Source organism: Electrophorus electricus, chromosome 7 (assembly GCF_013358815.1).
Source record: "Electrophorus electricus isolate fEleEle1 chromosome 7, fEleEle1.pri, whole genome shotgun sequence".
NCBI classification, from domain to species: Eukaryota; Metazoa; Chordata; class Actinopteri; order Gymnotiformes; family Gymnotidae; genus Electrophorus; species Electrophorus electricus.
Window position 1 is genome coordinate 8797506 of NC_049541.1, and position 12855 is coordinate 8810360.

A 12855-nucleotide genomic window follows, 5' to 3' on the forward strand; every position below is an offset into this window, starting at 1 on the left:
TATTTGTCGAATTTTAGATTGTTTTGCTGACTTGCATAATTTTTTTATGTATCATCATATGAGAGTATTAGAATCTTGCCAGTGTTTGTTTTTCTAGTGGAGGAGCAAGAGATTATATTTTCATGAGTGAAGTGTTGAACCAGAAGGGATAGGAGGTGAGACTCTGAGCAGAGGTGACTGGTCAGAACTGGTTTACATTTTATTGAATGTGGTTCAGGTCGATTGAGCAGTGCAGTAATTTAGTGTTTTATTGTTCTTTTGTATGTGTAGTGAATAAAGGCTCGGTTCAGCTCTGCATGTAACATTGGAGGTATTTCTACAGACTTACAATATTTTGGAAACTTTCAGTTGTATTTTTAGTTTAAACTGAATTTTTTTTTAATCTAATATTTAAAAAACGGATGGATATTGAGATATATAACATTTGATCTTAGATTTAGAAATCTTATGGAATATTTTATTTTTTCCACATTTTGATCTAATGACATAAATCTATTTCACAAAGGGATTTACTGCAGGGATGAAACTGCTTGATGAGCTCTTTTCAGCACACTTGTATACACAGTGAATTGATATCTGCTTACCTGTTTTCCATAAGAGATCTGGATCTCTTATGGAAAATCAGGATTCTTGTTTTGGACAAATGAACTACATGGGCCCACCTCTGGCAGTACTGCTCTAGAAGTGACAGATTTTGCTGTAAACTTGTTTTGTGGGTGATACTTTGAGTCTAGGAGGTTCTGAGGTTTCAAAGTAAGTTTTCCATATTGGATTGACAATTTTGGATTAGCTACCCTTTTTCGTGTCAATTTGTTTTTGCAGGATTCCCAGATGTCATATGTTGCTTCTGCAGTCTGATCATTTTATTTTTAAAAATTTAGCTTATTATTTGTCCTTGGTGTCAGCTCTCCTGATACTAAAATTACATTAAAGAGTTTAACCAGATCTTATGTATCTTATTGCTGATAGTTTGAGTATTTTTGATTTGATCAAAATCTGTTGTAATCTGTTGTAATCTGAGAGTCTAGAGCTTTCTGAGGTTTCAAAGTAAGTTTTCCATATTGTGCAATTTGGGATTGGCAACCCTCTATCATGTACTAATTTTTTGTATAACTCCAAGAGGTCATCAATTGTCTCTTCAGTCTGATCATTTTATTTGTAAGAATTTAGCATTTATACTCTTCAAAAGTGTTTTGTAATCTTTTATGAATTTGAATAATTTCCACCAGTGTTCCACTGTATACCAGTACTGAAAAAGCATCAGGGTACTAAAGTTTTTAAAATGCACTATACCAGCATTTGGGAAAAATCGATTTTATTATACAAATAGCTATTTGATCTGGCTAAAAGGAATGTGTCTGTTTAAACACAATGCTAACAGTGCTGACATTTCAATTTGTGTGTGTGATGTTGAGGGTAACAACCCTGGCTGAGTTTTTAATATGAGCTGCAGCAAGCATGAATGATTCGAGAGCAATGGTAGATAGTGCATACCTTTTTTTTTTTTTTTTTTTTTTTTTCCATTTTGTTCAGAGTCTAGACTTTAAGAGATGGCAGCAGCTTCAGGAACACCTGAAGTAATTGACAAAGAGGAGTCATGAAGTGGAATATGGGAATATTCCATCTTAAAATTGGACAAACAAGCCAAGCTCCCTCAAAGGGAGGCAGCATGTCAAACCTGTCCAAACATCTGTCAAACAACCTTTTCTATGAAAAATAGAGTGATTGAAATGCCTCCCTGCAGTAGTAATATACATATTTATACACCCAGTAGTAATATACATATTCATGCTCATGTCGTCTGTGTTTTTATTCTTTCAGGATTTAGCAGGTACCTTATACCATTATGATCACATAGCTGTTCATATTTAATTTCAAATAGCCTATGTGTCTTTTGTTCTGTTGTTGAGATTGTTTTTGTTTGTTTGTGATTTGACCGTTTTGTTACTGGTGTATGGGGCAGTAAAAGTTTCTCTTCTATGTATGTTCCATTGGACTCAATTGGCAGTAGAGGTCCCTTGGCTAGGCCAATAAAGGGAGTGGAGATGATTGAAACTTCAGAACTCAAGTTTCCTGTAGGTTGGTGAACACTGAAATGTGTTCCTGAACATAGCCCTGGTTGGTGTGGGGTGTGTGCTTATACCTGAACACTGATTTAACCTCTGACAGCTCAAAAGTACTTTTTAGCCATGACTGGTTCTCATTTTTCAAAATTCCAGAAACTCTCTCCCTCCTTTTTTCTTAGGGTCAATATCATCATGTGATGCATTCCTGAACGTATTTCAGAGTATGGGCTTGAGGTCAGAGGTCATCTGTCCATGTGCCAGCTCACCAGAGGCCCTAACTGTAGCTGTGCGGAGGTAGATCACACACACACACACACACACAGACACACACACACACACACACACACACACACACACACACACACACACACACACACACACACACACACACACACACATATATATATATGCTCACAGTCAAACTCACATGCACACACAGGTTTAGAAAAGCATTTCTGGTATGGGGTATAATTCAATTAAGAAATGATTGTATGTTATGTTTTTACTCTGGAGGCTGTGAGTGGGACTCTGGGATCATGAAAAGACGGCTGCTCTATGCTTGAATATAATTTAGTTGTACTATTAACAAGTCTTAAAGATTTGTGGACACATGCCAGTTATAGATCAATAAAATAATATCAGGTCCCAAATCATTTCTAGTAAATTGTAAACAATCTCTCCATTGGTGGTTTTTGGTTTGGATATGTTTAAACCTGTCATGCTCAGCTCTGGAATATCTTGCAGTTACCAATAGTATATGGGCTGGGTAGTTTGTTCAGGTTATCAGATTGCTATCAGTGGTCTCAGCTGCTTTCACCCCTGGTTGAGATGGTTTGCGTGTTGTGTGTTTACACCCCACAGGCCAATCGAGGGCAGCTCAAAGGTGGCAGGCAGAGGCCTCCTTGGCATGACTGGTCTAAGTCACGGTGTCATCAGAGTGGACACTGGAGAGAAGCTCTCTGTGCTCACCCTGCAGGACTCTGGCTCGCCCATGCCTGGAGGTGTGGTGTGTGTTACATGGTTCAAACACAGCAGTAGAATGTAGTAGAGCTATATGTGGTGAAAGCCATGCTCTGTAGATGCCAAACAGATGTCATGGGTAGATCCGCTAAGCATGTGCATGTGTTTGACTAACTCTTTTTATAAGACGATACCTCTGAAGTGAGTTATCAGTTAAGTTTAAATCAGCTCTTTCTGTCTCACAGCATTAGTGTGCGTGGTGAAGCTGGAATCCGTTCCTCTGTTGTGTAAAACCGACGAGATCGGAGAAATCTGTGTATCATCCATTGCCACAGGAACATCCTATTATGGTTTGACAGGCATGACCAAGAACACATTTGAGGTGTGAGACACCTGCCCTGTTTGTAATTATCAGTGCTTTTTTAAAAAGTGCCATCATACTACCATTTATCTTATTTAATAAAGGACCTTACATAATTATTTTGCTAAAGTCTCTAAACAGATACTCTCACTTCATGAAGTACTTGATAAAGTATTTCATAGTTCATTCAAGATCTTCCTCAAATGTTCTGTTTTATTAATGTACAAACATTCTTTAAAGTAATAAAATAGCAAATGTTGCATTTTGTCATGGCACTTTCTATTACTTTTAATAAAACAAAGCTAGAATATGTAACACTGAGCTCCTTCACCAGTTTTTAATGTATGCAATACTTTTGCAATGTATGCAATACTTTACTAGTACTTTATGAAGTGTGTGATCTTTAAATATTTTTGTCTTTGTCTTCCCTTTTGTTTTCCTCTTTCTGTTTCCCTTATATATAGGTGTGTCCCATGTCCGACAGCGGCGCATCTGCAAGTGAGTGTGTGTTTGTGCGCTCAGGGCTGTTAGGATTTGTAGGCCCAGGTGGAGCCATCTTTGTGACGGGAAAGATGGATGGATTAATACAGGTTGGAGGACGGAGACATAACGCTGATGACATTGTTGCTACTGCACTTGCTGTCGAACCAATGAAGTTTGTGTACAGAGGAAGGTATGTGTGTGACAGTGTGTGTATATCGAAAGGATTCCGTTTTAAAAACTCGTAGAGAATCTGTAAAGTAATTGTGTTTCAGAGATTGATAGTGTTTCAGCAACACTATCACAGGTACCTTTTTTTTTTTTTTTTTAAACTACCCTTTTACAGAAGTGCATGCAACGTGTGTGTGTGTGTGTGTGTGTGTGTGTGTGTGTGAGAATAGGATAGCGGTGTTCTCCATTACGGTACTTCATGATGAGAGGGTAGTAGTGGTGGCAGAGCAAAGGCCAGATTCTAAAGAAGAAGAGAGCTTTCAGTGGATGAGTAGAGTACTACAGGTATACACACACACAAACACACACAGCTTTCAGTGGATTAGCAGCGTATCACAGGTATATATACACACACATCAAGAACTTTCAGTTAGACAAATCAAGTATTACATGTAGCAGGTACATGAATATAGAGAAATGTATTTACATGAAAAATTCCAAATGCTCCCTCTTATTTCCATACAGCATGTAACAAATGTCCTTTTTATGGTGTGTGTGTGTGTGTGTGTGTGTGTGTGTGTGTGTGTGTGTGTGTGTGTGTGTGTGTCTGTCTATGTGTCTGTGTATGTAGGCTATAGATGGTATCCATCAGGTTGGTGTGTATTGCCTAGCACTGGTTCCTTCCAACACTCTGCCAAAAACTCCTCTTGGAGGGATCCACCTCTCTGAGACAAAGCAGCTCTTCCAGGAGGGGGCACTCCATCCCTGCAATGTGCTCATGTGCCCTCATTCATGCGTCACCAATCTCCCAAAACCTAGACAGAAACAACCTGGTATACATTATGTGTACTCTTCTAATGTGGCAACAGTAGCTTCATACAACCTGGTACAGGAGAATAGTGCTAACAGGTGCCTGCATGTGCAGAGGTTGGCCCCGCCTCTGTAATGGTGGGGAATCTGGTGGCAGGGAAGCGGATGGCACAGGCGAGTGGACGAGACCTGAGTCAGGAAGACAACGACCAGGTGTGTGGGTGGGTGGGTGGGTGTGTGTGTGTGTGTGTGTGTGTGTGTTGGTGCAGATATAAGTGTAAGCATGTGAGCACATTTTTTATTTGACTGTGAGTTTTCTTTTAGGAATGTATTAAAGTAGTAAAAGTTCTTTAATGTGTGAGTTTTATTTTTAACCTCCTGTTTCCTGTAATCCAGTTCCTCTTCTTGTCAGAAGTGTTGCAGTGGAGAGCTCAAACCACCCCTGACCACATACTCTACACATTAATTAACTCAAGGGTAAGAGACAAACCACAGTCATAATCACATACAGAAACACACAAACACAAACACATCGATGTTAACAATGTCAATTCTTTGTATGATTTAGGGGGTGGTAGGGAGTTCTCTAACATGTTTGCAGCTCCATAAAAGAGCAGAGAAGATCTCCGCCATGCTGTTTGAGCGAGCACAACTACAGAATGGAGATCATGTCGCGTTAGTGTATCCACCAGGTAACTCCGCAATTGCACAAGAATGTCTCCTCTTCTTTTTATAGCATTTGTTCATGGGAAATTCCAAAAGTGAAGGCTCTAAGTTGCTGTTACTCAGGCAGTTCCTCGACTAGTTCCTCAGGCAGTTCAGATCAGTCATGTCTGCCTGCACACAGGAACTGAGGTTTATGTTTCTATAAGATGAATAATCCTAACATTTTCTGAAAGATGAACATGAACATGTTATAGCTCATTAAGCCATGCTACTCCTTGTCTAGATTATCCAAGAATTCTTTTGTTTTTTCAATTCTGACCATGAAACCACAGTGCAGTGGTTTCATGGCCAGAGGAAGTGCACTGAAGTTCAATTTAGTATATGTGTATCCATCTGTTTTACAGGTTTGGATCTGATCGCTGCATTTTATGGCTGTTTGTATGCTGGCTGCATCCCCATCACAGTGAGGCCACCTCATCCCCAAAACATTTCAACTACTCTGCCAACTGTAAAAATGATTGTAGAAGTAAGCAAGCATTTACATACACACATTTACACACACTTCTGCACTCATACACAAACACGTAAACATGCACACATACATATGCATGCACACACACATTAAACACTTCTATTTGTGTGCAGGTGAGTCGTTCGGTGTGTGTTATGACGACCCAGGGGATATGTAAGCTCCTGAGGTCCAAAGAGGCATCCACAGCTGTGGACCTGCGATCATGGCCTCCTGTTCTTGACACCGGTGTGTGTCTGTGTGTGTGTCTGTGTGTGAGGGAGGGAGAGAGGGGGAGAGAGAGAGAGGGAGGGAGAAAAGGAGAGAATATTGTGTTAAATTTCAATGTTTCCACAAGATGCTCAGTGACACCCATTTTATCCAGATGGATAAAATGGGTTTATCCAACCCATTTTGATTTAGATAAATATAAATAAATATTGAATTGAGGAGTTGACAAGTATTGATGGTAAAGTTAAAAAATGTTTTTGTGTATGCATCTCTTTGTCTGTGTGTGTCTATGCATGTGTGTTTAAGATGATTTGCCAAAGAGACGCTCTCCACTGCTATTCAAGCCATGCGATCCAGAATCTCTGGCCTACCTGGACTTTAGTGTGTCCACCACAGGCATGCTAGCTGGAGTGAAGGTACTCACACACAAACATCTACATAAGAGAGAAGGTATACACACACTTACATACATAGATACAATGAGATAATAAACAAACAAAGTACACACTCTCACACACATACAAACAGGCGATAAACAATAGGGCAACAAAGAGGTTTTACCAATTCTTGGTTGAGGTTTTAAAGAACAGTGATTACTGCTATATAGTGTAGTTTTTATAACCGAACTATGAAGTTAAGTTGTTGTATAATTACCTATGAAGTTCTTATGATTTATAATTTCATGATTTCAACTTGCAATTTGAAAAATGCTAATCATTGGACATAATATAAACCCAGTACCCTACAACTCACTGGATGGCTTTACAGTAGGATAAAGATGCCTATTATGTTGAGTTGTTCAGGGTTCAACAGTGGAATGTTCTAGATTGGTAAATCCATCAGCCAGCCTGAACTATGGTGGGCTGGCATTTCACTTACTAACAATACTAGAGACAAAAGGTCCACAGAACAAACACGAAGCAAAAGTGGCTATATCATATAGTTTAGCCAGCATAGATGTAAATACTGTAACATAAAAGATGACATGATGCACCTTAATCCCATAATCATTACTTTGTTCCAGTGTGCTGGAATACAGAGCCAAAACAAAATAGCATCACTATCCAAATACTTACAGACTGCCTTGTGTTTTACTCTAGTTGATTTATCACATTCATTTGATGTTTGATCTCTATTCTTTTCTCCCTGTTTGTCTTTCTCACTTTCTGTCTGTTACCTCCCATAGATGTCTCAAAGTGCTACCAGTGCACTGTGTCGTTCTATAAAGTTGCAGTGTGAGCTTTATCCGTCCCGTGAGGTGGCTGTGTGTCTGGACCCATATTGTGGACTGGGCTTTGTAGTCTGGTGCCTTTGCAGGTACAGAGCTTCTAAAGACAGCTACTGCTAAAGTCAAAGTTAAATTTATTTATGTAGCACTGTTTACAACCGCCATTGTCACAAAGCAGTTTTTACACATGTCTGAGTCCAAGCCCCAAGTGAGCAAGCCAAGGAGGACATTGGCAAGGAAAAACTCCCTAGAGCATGAGGAAGAAACCTTGAGAGGTACTAAGACTCGAAAGGGGGGGGGGGGGGTCATCCTCCAGTATATACAATAAAGAGCAAAATAAGTAGTGAGAGAAAATAATAATAAATAAACAAATAAGCAATGAATGTCTTTTCCGGTTTTCTGGAAGTCCTAATCTTGTTTCGAAGGTGTACGTGTGTCCGAAACCCATCTTGCATGAGAACATCTGTCAAGGGCAATGGAGAGGCGGTAGGGTGGGCATCAGGGGCTGGTGTGAAGAGCCATGGCAGCTGAGACGGGTTGAGGCTCAGTAACAACATGACATCAGGTGGGGGTGTACCTCGGCAAAAAGGGAGAATAGATTATTAGGCATGTGCAGGTACAAAGGTGTGTAAATTATAGAATTATAATGCGCAAAGATGGATGCCGTCAGATCTAGCTATGGCACGGCTGAAGGGATAGAGCCAGAAGGAATCACAGGCATGAGGACTCCCTGGAACATCAGCACTCTGCTGCTCTCAGTCAACAAACTTGAGTGGCAAAAAGAGGTAAAGTGACTGCATCATTGCATCCCAATGTACCACAACTCTTAATGCCCATAGACCCCCCAGACCTGCACCTTTACCTAAGGTGGGAAGTATTTAGACTTAAATGCCTATAGGTTTTAAGTCTAGCCTTAAATAATGAGACTGTGTCTGAGTCTCGAACATTTACAGGTAGGTTATTCCATAGTGTCGGAGCTATATAGGAAAAGTCTCTGCCCCTTGCAGTAGATTTTCTTATTCTTAGTAATAGTAAAGAGCCTGGACCTTTTGATCTAAGCAGACGTGGTGGATCGTAATGCACTAAGAGTTGTCTAAGGTACTGTGAGGCAAGACCATTCAGTGCTTTGTAGGTTACTAGAAGTATTTTATAATCAATATGCAATTTTACTGGGAGCCAATGTAAAGTAGCCAAGATAGGAGTACTGTAAGTACTTTGTCAACTGCATTTTGAACTAGCTGGAGCTTCTTTAAACTCTTAGAGGTACAGCTAGATAGTAAGGCATTACAGTAGTTCAATCTTGAAGTGATACTAGATAAATGGACTAGCTTTTCTGCTTCATGAGTATGTTCCTAATCTTTAAAATGTTCCTAAGGTGGTCCTAGAAATATTATTTACATGAGCTTCAAATGAGAGACTGGGATCCATAATTACTCCAAGATCTATAACTGTTAAAAAGAAAATGTGATTGGGAGAACATTGAGGTTCACAAAGTAATTTGAGAGCAAAATCCTAGCTCTTTGTGGGCCTAATAGAAACACTTCTATTTTGTCAGGATTAAGTGAGAGAAAGTTTCTCAACATCCAAACTTGTGTCTGACATACTTTATGCATTCGTTAATATTACTAAGATAATAAATGTCTTCTGGTTTGGATGAGGCATATAACTTGAGTATTATCAGCACAGCAGTGGAAACTAGCACAGTGTTTATGTAAAATGTCACCTAGAGGTAGTATATATAAAGATTCTTGTGGGACACTAAATAACCTTGCTGTATGCTGAGAAGTTTCCATTTATACAGACAAACTTGTAGTGATTAGGTGAATAAGAAATTTTTTGATAAGTGGTCTGATTACTGCTCATTTAGGTGCATAGCCAATGTTCAAGGAGGATTTTATTAAATTTAGTAAAGATCACTTCAGGTAGAACTACTTAAACTGTGGGCAACGAATCTAGGTAGCAGGTCAAAGATTTTGAGTGTGAGATCAGAGATATTTGTTCAGGCTCTTGGATAGGAGTAAAGGATTCTATAGTTTTTCTGGATTGATTTTTTTTTTATCTCTAAGTAACTGCATAATGTCACATTTATAATCTGGATATTATCTCTAATGTGCTTAATTTTCTCATTAAAAAATTAATGAACTCATTCCTATTATGTGGTGATGTAATCTGAGCCTTTTGTCAGTTTTATTCCTATTTAGATGTGCAATTGTACAAAATAAAGATCTATGATTTGTTTTTGTTATTTTCTATTAGAGTCAAGAGAGAAGCTGTTTGAGTGGTAATAAATGCCTTTCTATACTTGAGAAGGCTCTCCATGCGATCTAAATTGAGCAACATCATTGAGTGTGCAGCAAAATAATGATTCTAAGCATTCAGTCATTTGATCAAGTTCTGTGGGGTTTGAGGGTATCCGTCACAAATGATGAGTCTAGGAGACTTGCAATAAATATAGATGCAGTTGCTGATGTGATCATGCATCTGGTGTGGTACCAAGGTGAAGTCACTATATTGTGCTCATATGTAGTTCAAATGAAATGAGGGAATGGTCTAAGATGGCATCAGACTGGGGTATTGTGACTGTTCTCTATGTCTACACCATATGTCAGTACTAAATCAAGCGTATGTCCACTGGAGTGTGAGGGTTCTCTTAAACATTGAGTGAAACCAATTGGTTCTAATATAGAACTAAAGGCTGATCTCAAAAGTGCCCCTCTAGCCATCAGAATTCAGTTACAACAACTGTTATTGTCTTGGTGCAGATGTAGACTTGTTGGCATCTGAGTAACAAGGGCTCAATAAGAGCTCATATTTGACAGGTTGGTTTTAAATCAGTGTTGCATCCTGAACTGTCTCTGTGTGTGTGTGTGTGTGTGTGTGTGTGTGTGTGTGTGTGTGTGTGTGTGTGTGTGTGTGTGTGTGTGTGTGTGTGTGTGTGTGTGTGTGTGTGTGTAGTGTGTATGCAGGGCACCAGTCAGTACTGATACCCCCGGCTGAACTGGAGGTGAACCCAGCCCTGTGGCTAGTGTCTGTTAGCCAGCTCAGAGTGAGAGACACGTTCTGTTCCTACTCCGTCCTGGAACTCTGCACCAAAACACTTGGCAGTGTCACTGACTCACTCAAGGTGAGTTTACACACTACCATACAAACGGAGACACAGTCCATTTCAGGCACTCTAAGGCAGACAGGATATATTTACATGCATATTATTGTTATTTCATACACCAATTCACACAGATTGCACATGGTCTGTAGACAACCCACATGCACACACATGTATTTAAAAAGGCACATAACCTCACAAAACTTCTAACTTATGTCAGTTAGAACGTTTTATTTTTATTCATGTTTAATTAATTATGTGTGTGTGTGTTTGTCTGTCAGGCTCGGGGGCTGGATCTGTCACGTGTGCGAACGTGCGTGGTGGTGGCAGAGGAGAGGCCACGCATCGCTCTCACTCAGTCATTCTCCAAACTGTTTAAGGATGTGGGACTGCATCCCCGCGCTGTCAGCACAGCCTTCGGCTGCAGGGTTAACCTCGCTGTGTGTCTGCAGGTCGGTACATGCTTACACACACATACATGCATACCCACATACAGACCAACACAAAGTTGTGTCTACTCAAAGCTGTGTGTGTGTGTGTGTGTGTGTGTGTGTGTGTGTGTGTGTGTGTGTGTGCGTGCGTGCGCATGTGTGTGTGTGTGTCTGCTACAAGGTTGGTTCATGTTGTTGTTGTTGTTTTTTTTTGTTTTGTTTTTTTCCTGTAGGGGACCTCAGGACCAGATCCCACTACAGTATATGTGGACATGAGGGCACTGAGACATGATAGGTGCCACAGTGTGTTGGAATATCCACATGTAGCCTCCAGAAATCTTTCTCACCACACACTTTCAGGCGCTTATTTAGATTAAATAAGCACTACTTGTGAGAGTGTTCAAGGAACAGTTTCGGTAATTAATAATGTATGTGTGTGTGTGTTTCAGAGTACGGTTAGTTGAAAGAGGGTCTCCGCATAGTCTGCCTCTCATGGAGTCAGGCAAGGTGGGTAAAATTATAAAATAGGTGAGTAATAAGGTGGGTAATAATTCAGTAAAGCATGACTAACTTGTTTGTTTTGATATGCAGATCTTACCAGGTGTCCGCATCATCATTGCAAATCCTGAGACAAAGGGACCAATTGGAGATTCACATCTAGGAGAGGTCAGATTTTATAAATATAAATATGTTCTCACAAAATGAACACTGTTCATAGGCCTGGCCAATAACACACAATTTTATTTTTATTTTTTTTAGCCTTTCAGTAAATATGAGCGTGTGTGGAGAGGGATCTGTTTATAGAAAATATAATGGTGTCTCTGTTTTGATTTTGTGTGTGCTACAGATCTGGGTGCACAGCAGCCAGAATGCAAGCGGGTATTTCTCAGTATTTGGGGAGGAGAACGTCCACTCGGATCATTTCAATGCCAGGCTCAGTTTCGGGGACACACAGACAGTCTGGGCCAGAACTGGATACCTTGGTTTTCTCCGTAGGACAGAACTCACAGATGCCAGTGGAGGTGTGTGTGCAAACAAATAAACATTCATATTGTAGCATGACACTGCAAAAATATTTTGTGCATATGTGTGAATATTTGTTTATAGTGTATTTTGGCAGCACTACTTATATACAGATAGTATGTTTGTGCACATGAGCAATAACTTGTGTGAGTAACACTATCTGTTGCCTCAGAGAGACATGATGCACTGTATGTGGTGGGAGCACTGGATGAGGCTATGGAGCTGAGAGGCATGCGATACCATCCCATTGACATCGAGACCTCCATTATCAGAACCCACAAGAGCATTACGGAATGGTGAGTACCCACACCTGTGTGCACACACCTCTCATCCACACTTGCATGCACAGGTAGACTTATACACACATTTAGATGTGCAAAAAAAGTCCGTAGGCATTTTACAAAATAGATGGCTATGCAGAAAGGGGTGGTAATACAGTGGATACCTGTGGAAACTACAGGTATTGGCATGAAATTAAAATTATTCCTGTTGTGACCATGGGAATGAAGATATGATATACGATATTCCCAAGAACAGCAATAAAATGTATGTTATCATTACAGTAATGATTAGTGCAGATTTCCACTGAAAACTCTCAGCTTTTGTATGAGGAGTTTTGACTTTTTTTTTTTTTTTCTTTTGTATGTAGGCTAAAGTAGTGGTTAACAACAGTTAGGATTGATTGAAAGGCATGTCAGTCATTTTAACAAATTCTACATCATCTGTTACTTGACAGAAAGCCAATTCTAAGATTGATGTTCAATCACCTATTGATCAGTAAAGAGACTGATTGATTACATTTTAAATAAATACTGCT

The 12855-nt window shown here is 39.8% G+C and overlaps 1 protein-coding gene across 2 annotated transcripts in view; it reads left to right on the plus strand.

The window, feature by feature from the left end:
• Positions 1–12855, plus strand: part of dip2cb (disco-interacting protein 2 homolog Cb) — a 34748-nt gene that overhangs the window by 19394 nt on the left and 2499 nt on the right. For both annotated transcript variants that reach the window (XM_035527952.1, XM_035527953.1), the window contains exons 18-37: positions 2246–2360; positions 2928–3067; positions 3272–3408; positions 3852–4060; positions 4269–4383; positions 4670–4871; positions 4964–5061; positions 5245–5325; positions 5417–5540; positions 5919–6040; positions 6160–6271; positions 6560–6669; positions 7440–7570; positions 10437–10605; positions 10866–11036; positions 11249–11310; positions 11465–11522; positions 11607–11681; positions 11863–12037; positions 12211–12334. In XM_035527952.1, the coding sequence (XP_035383845.1) occupies positions 2246–2360; positions 2928–3067; positions 3272–3408; positions 3852–4060; positions 4269–4383; positions 4670–4871; positions 4964–5061; positions 5245–5325; positions 5417–5540; positions 5919–6040; positions 6160–6271; positions 6560–6669; positions 7440–7570; positions 10437–10605; positions 10866–11036; positions 11249–11310; positions 11465–11522; positions 11607–11681; positions 11863–12037; positions 12211–12334 (2530 nt within the window). The remainder of the gene's footprint in view (positions 1–2245; positions 2361–2927; positions 3068–3271; positions 3409–3851; positions 4061–4268; positions 4384–4669; positions 4872–4963; positions 5062–5244; positions 5326–5416; positions 5541–5918; positions 6041–6159; positions 6272–6559; positions 6670–7439; positions 7571–10436; positions 10606–10865; positions 11037–11248; positions 11311–11464; positions 11523–11606; positions 11682–11862; positions 12038–12210; positions 12335–12855) is intronic.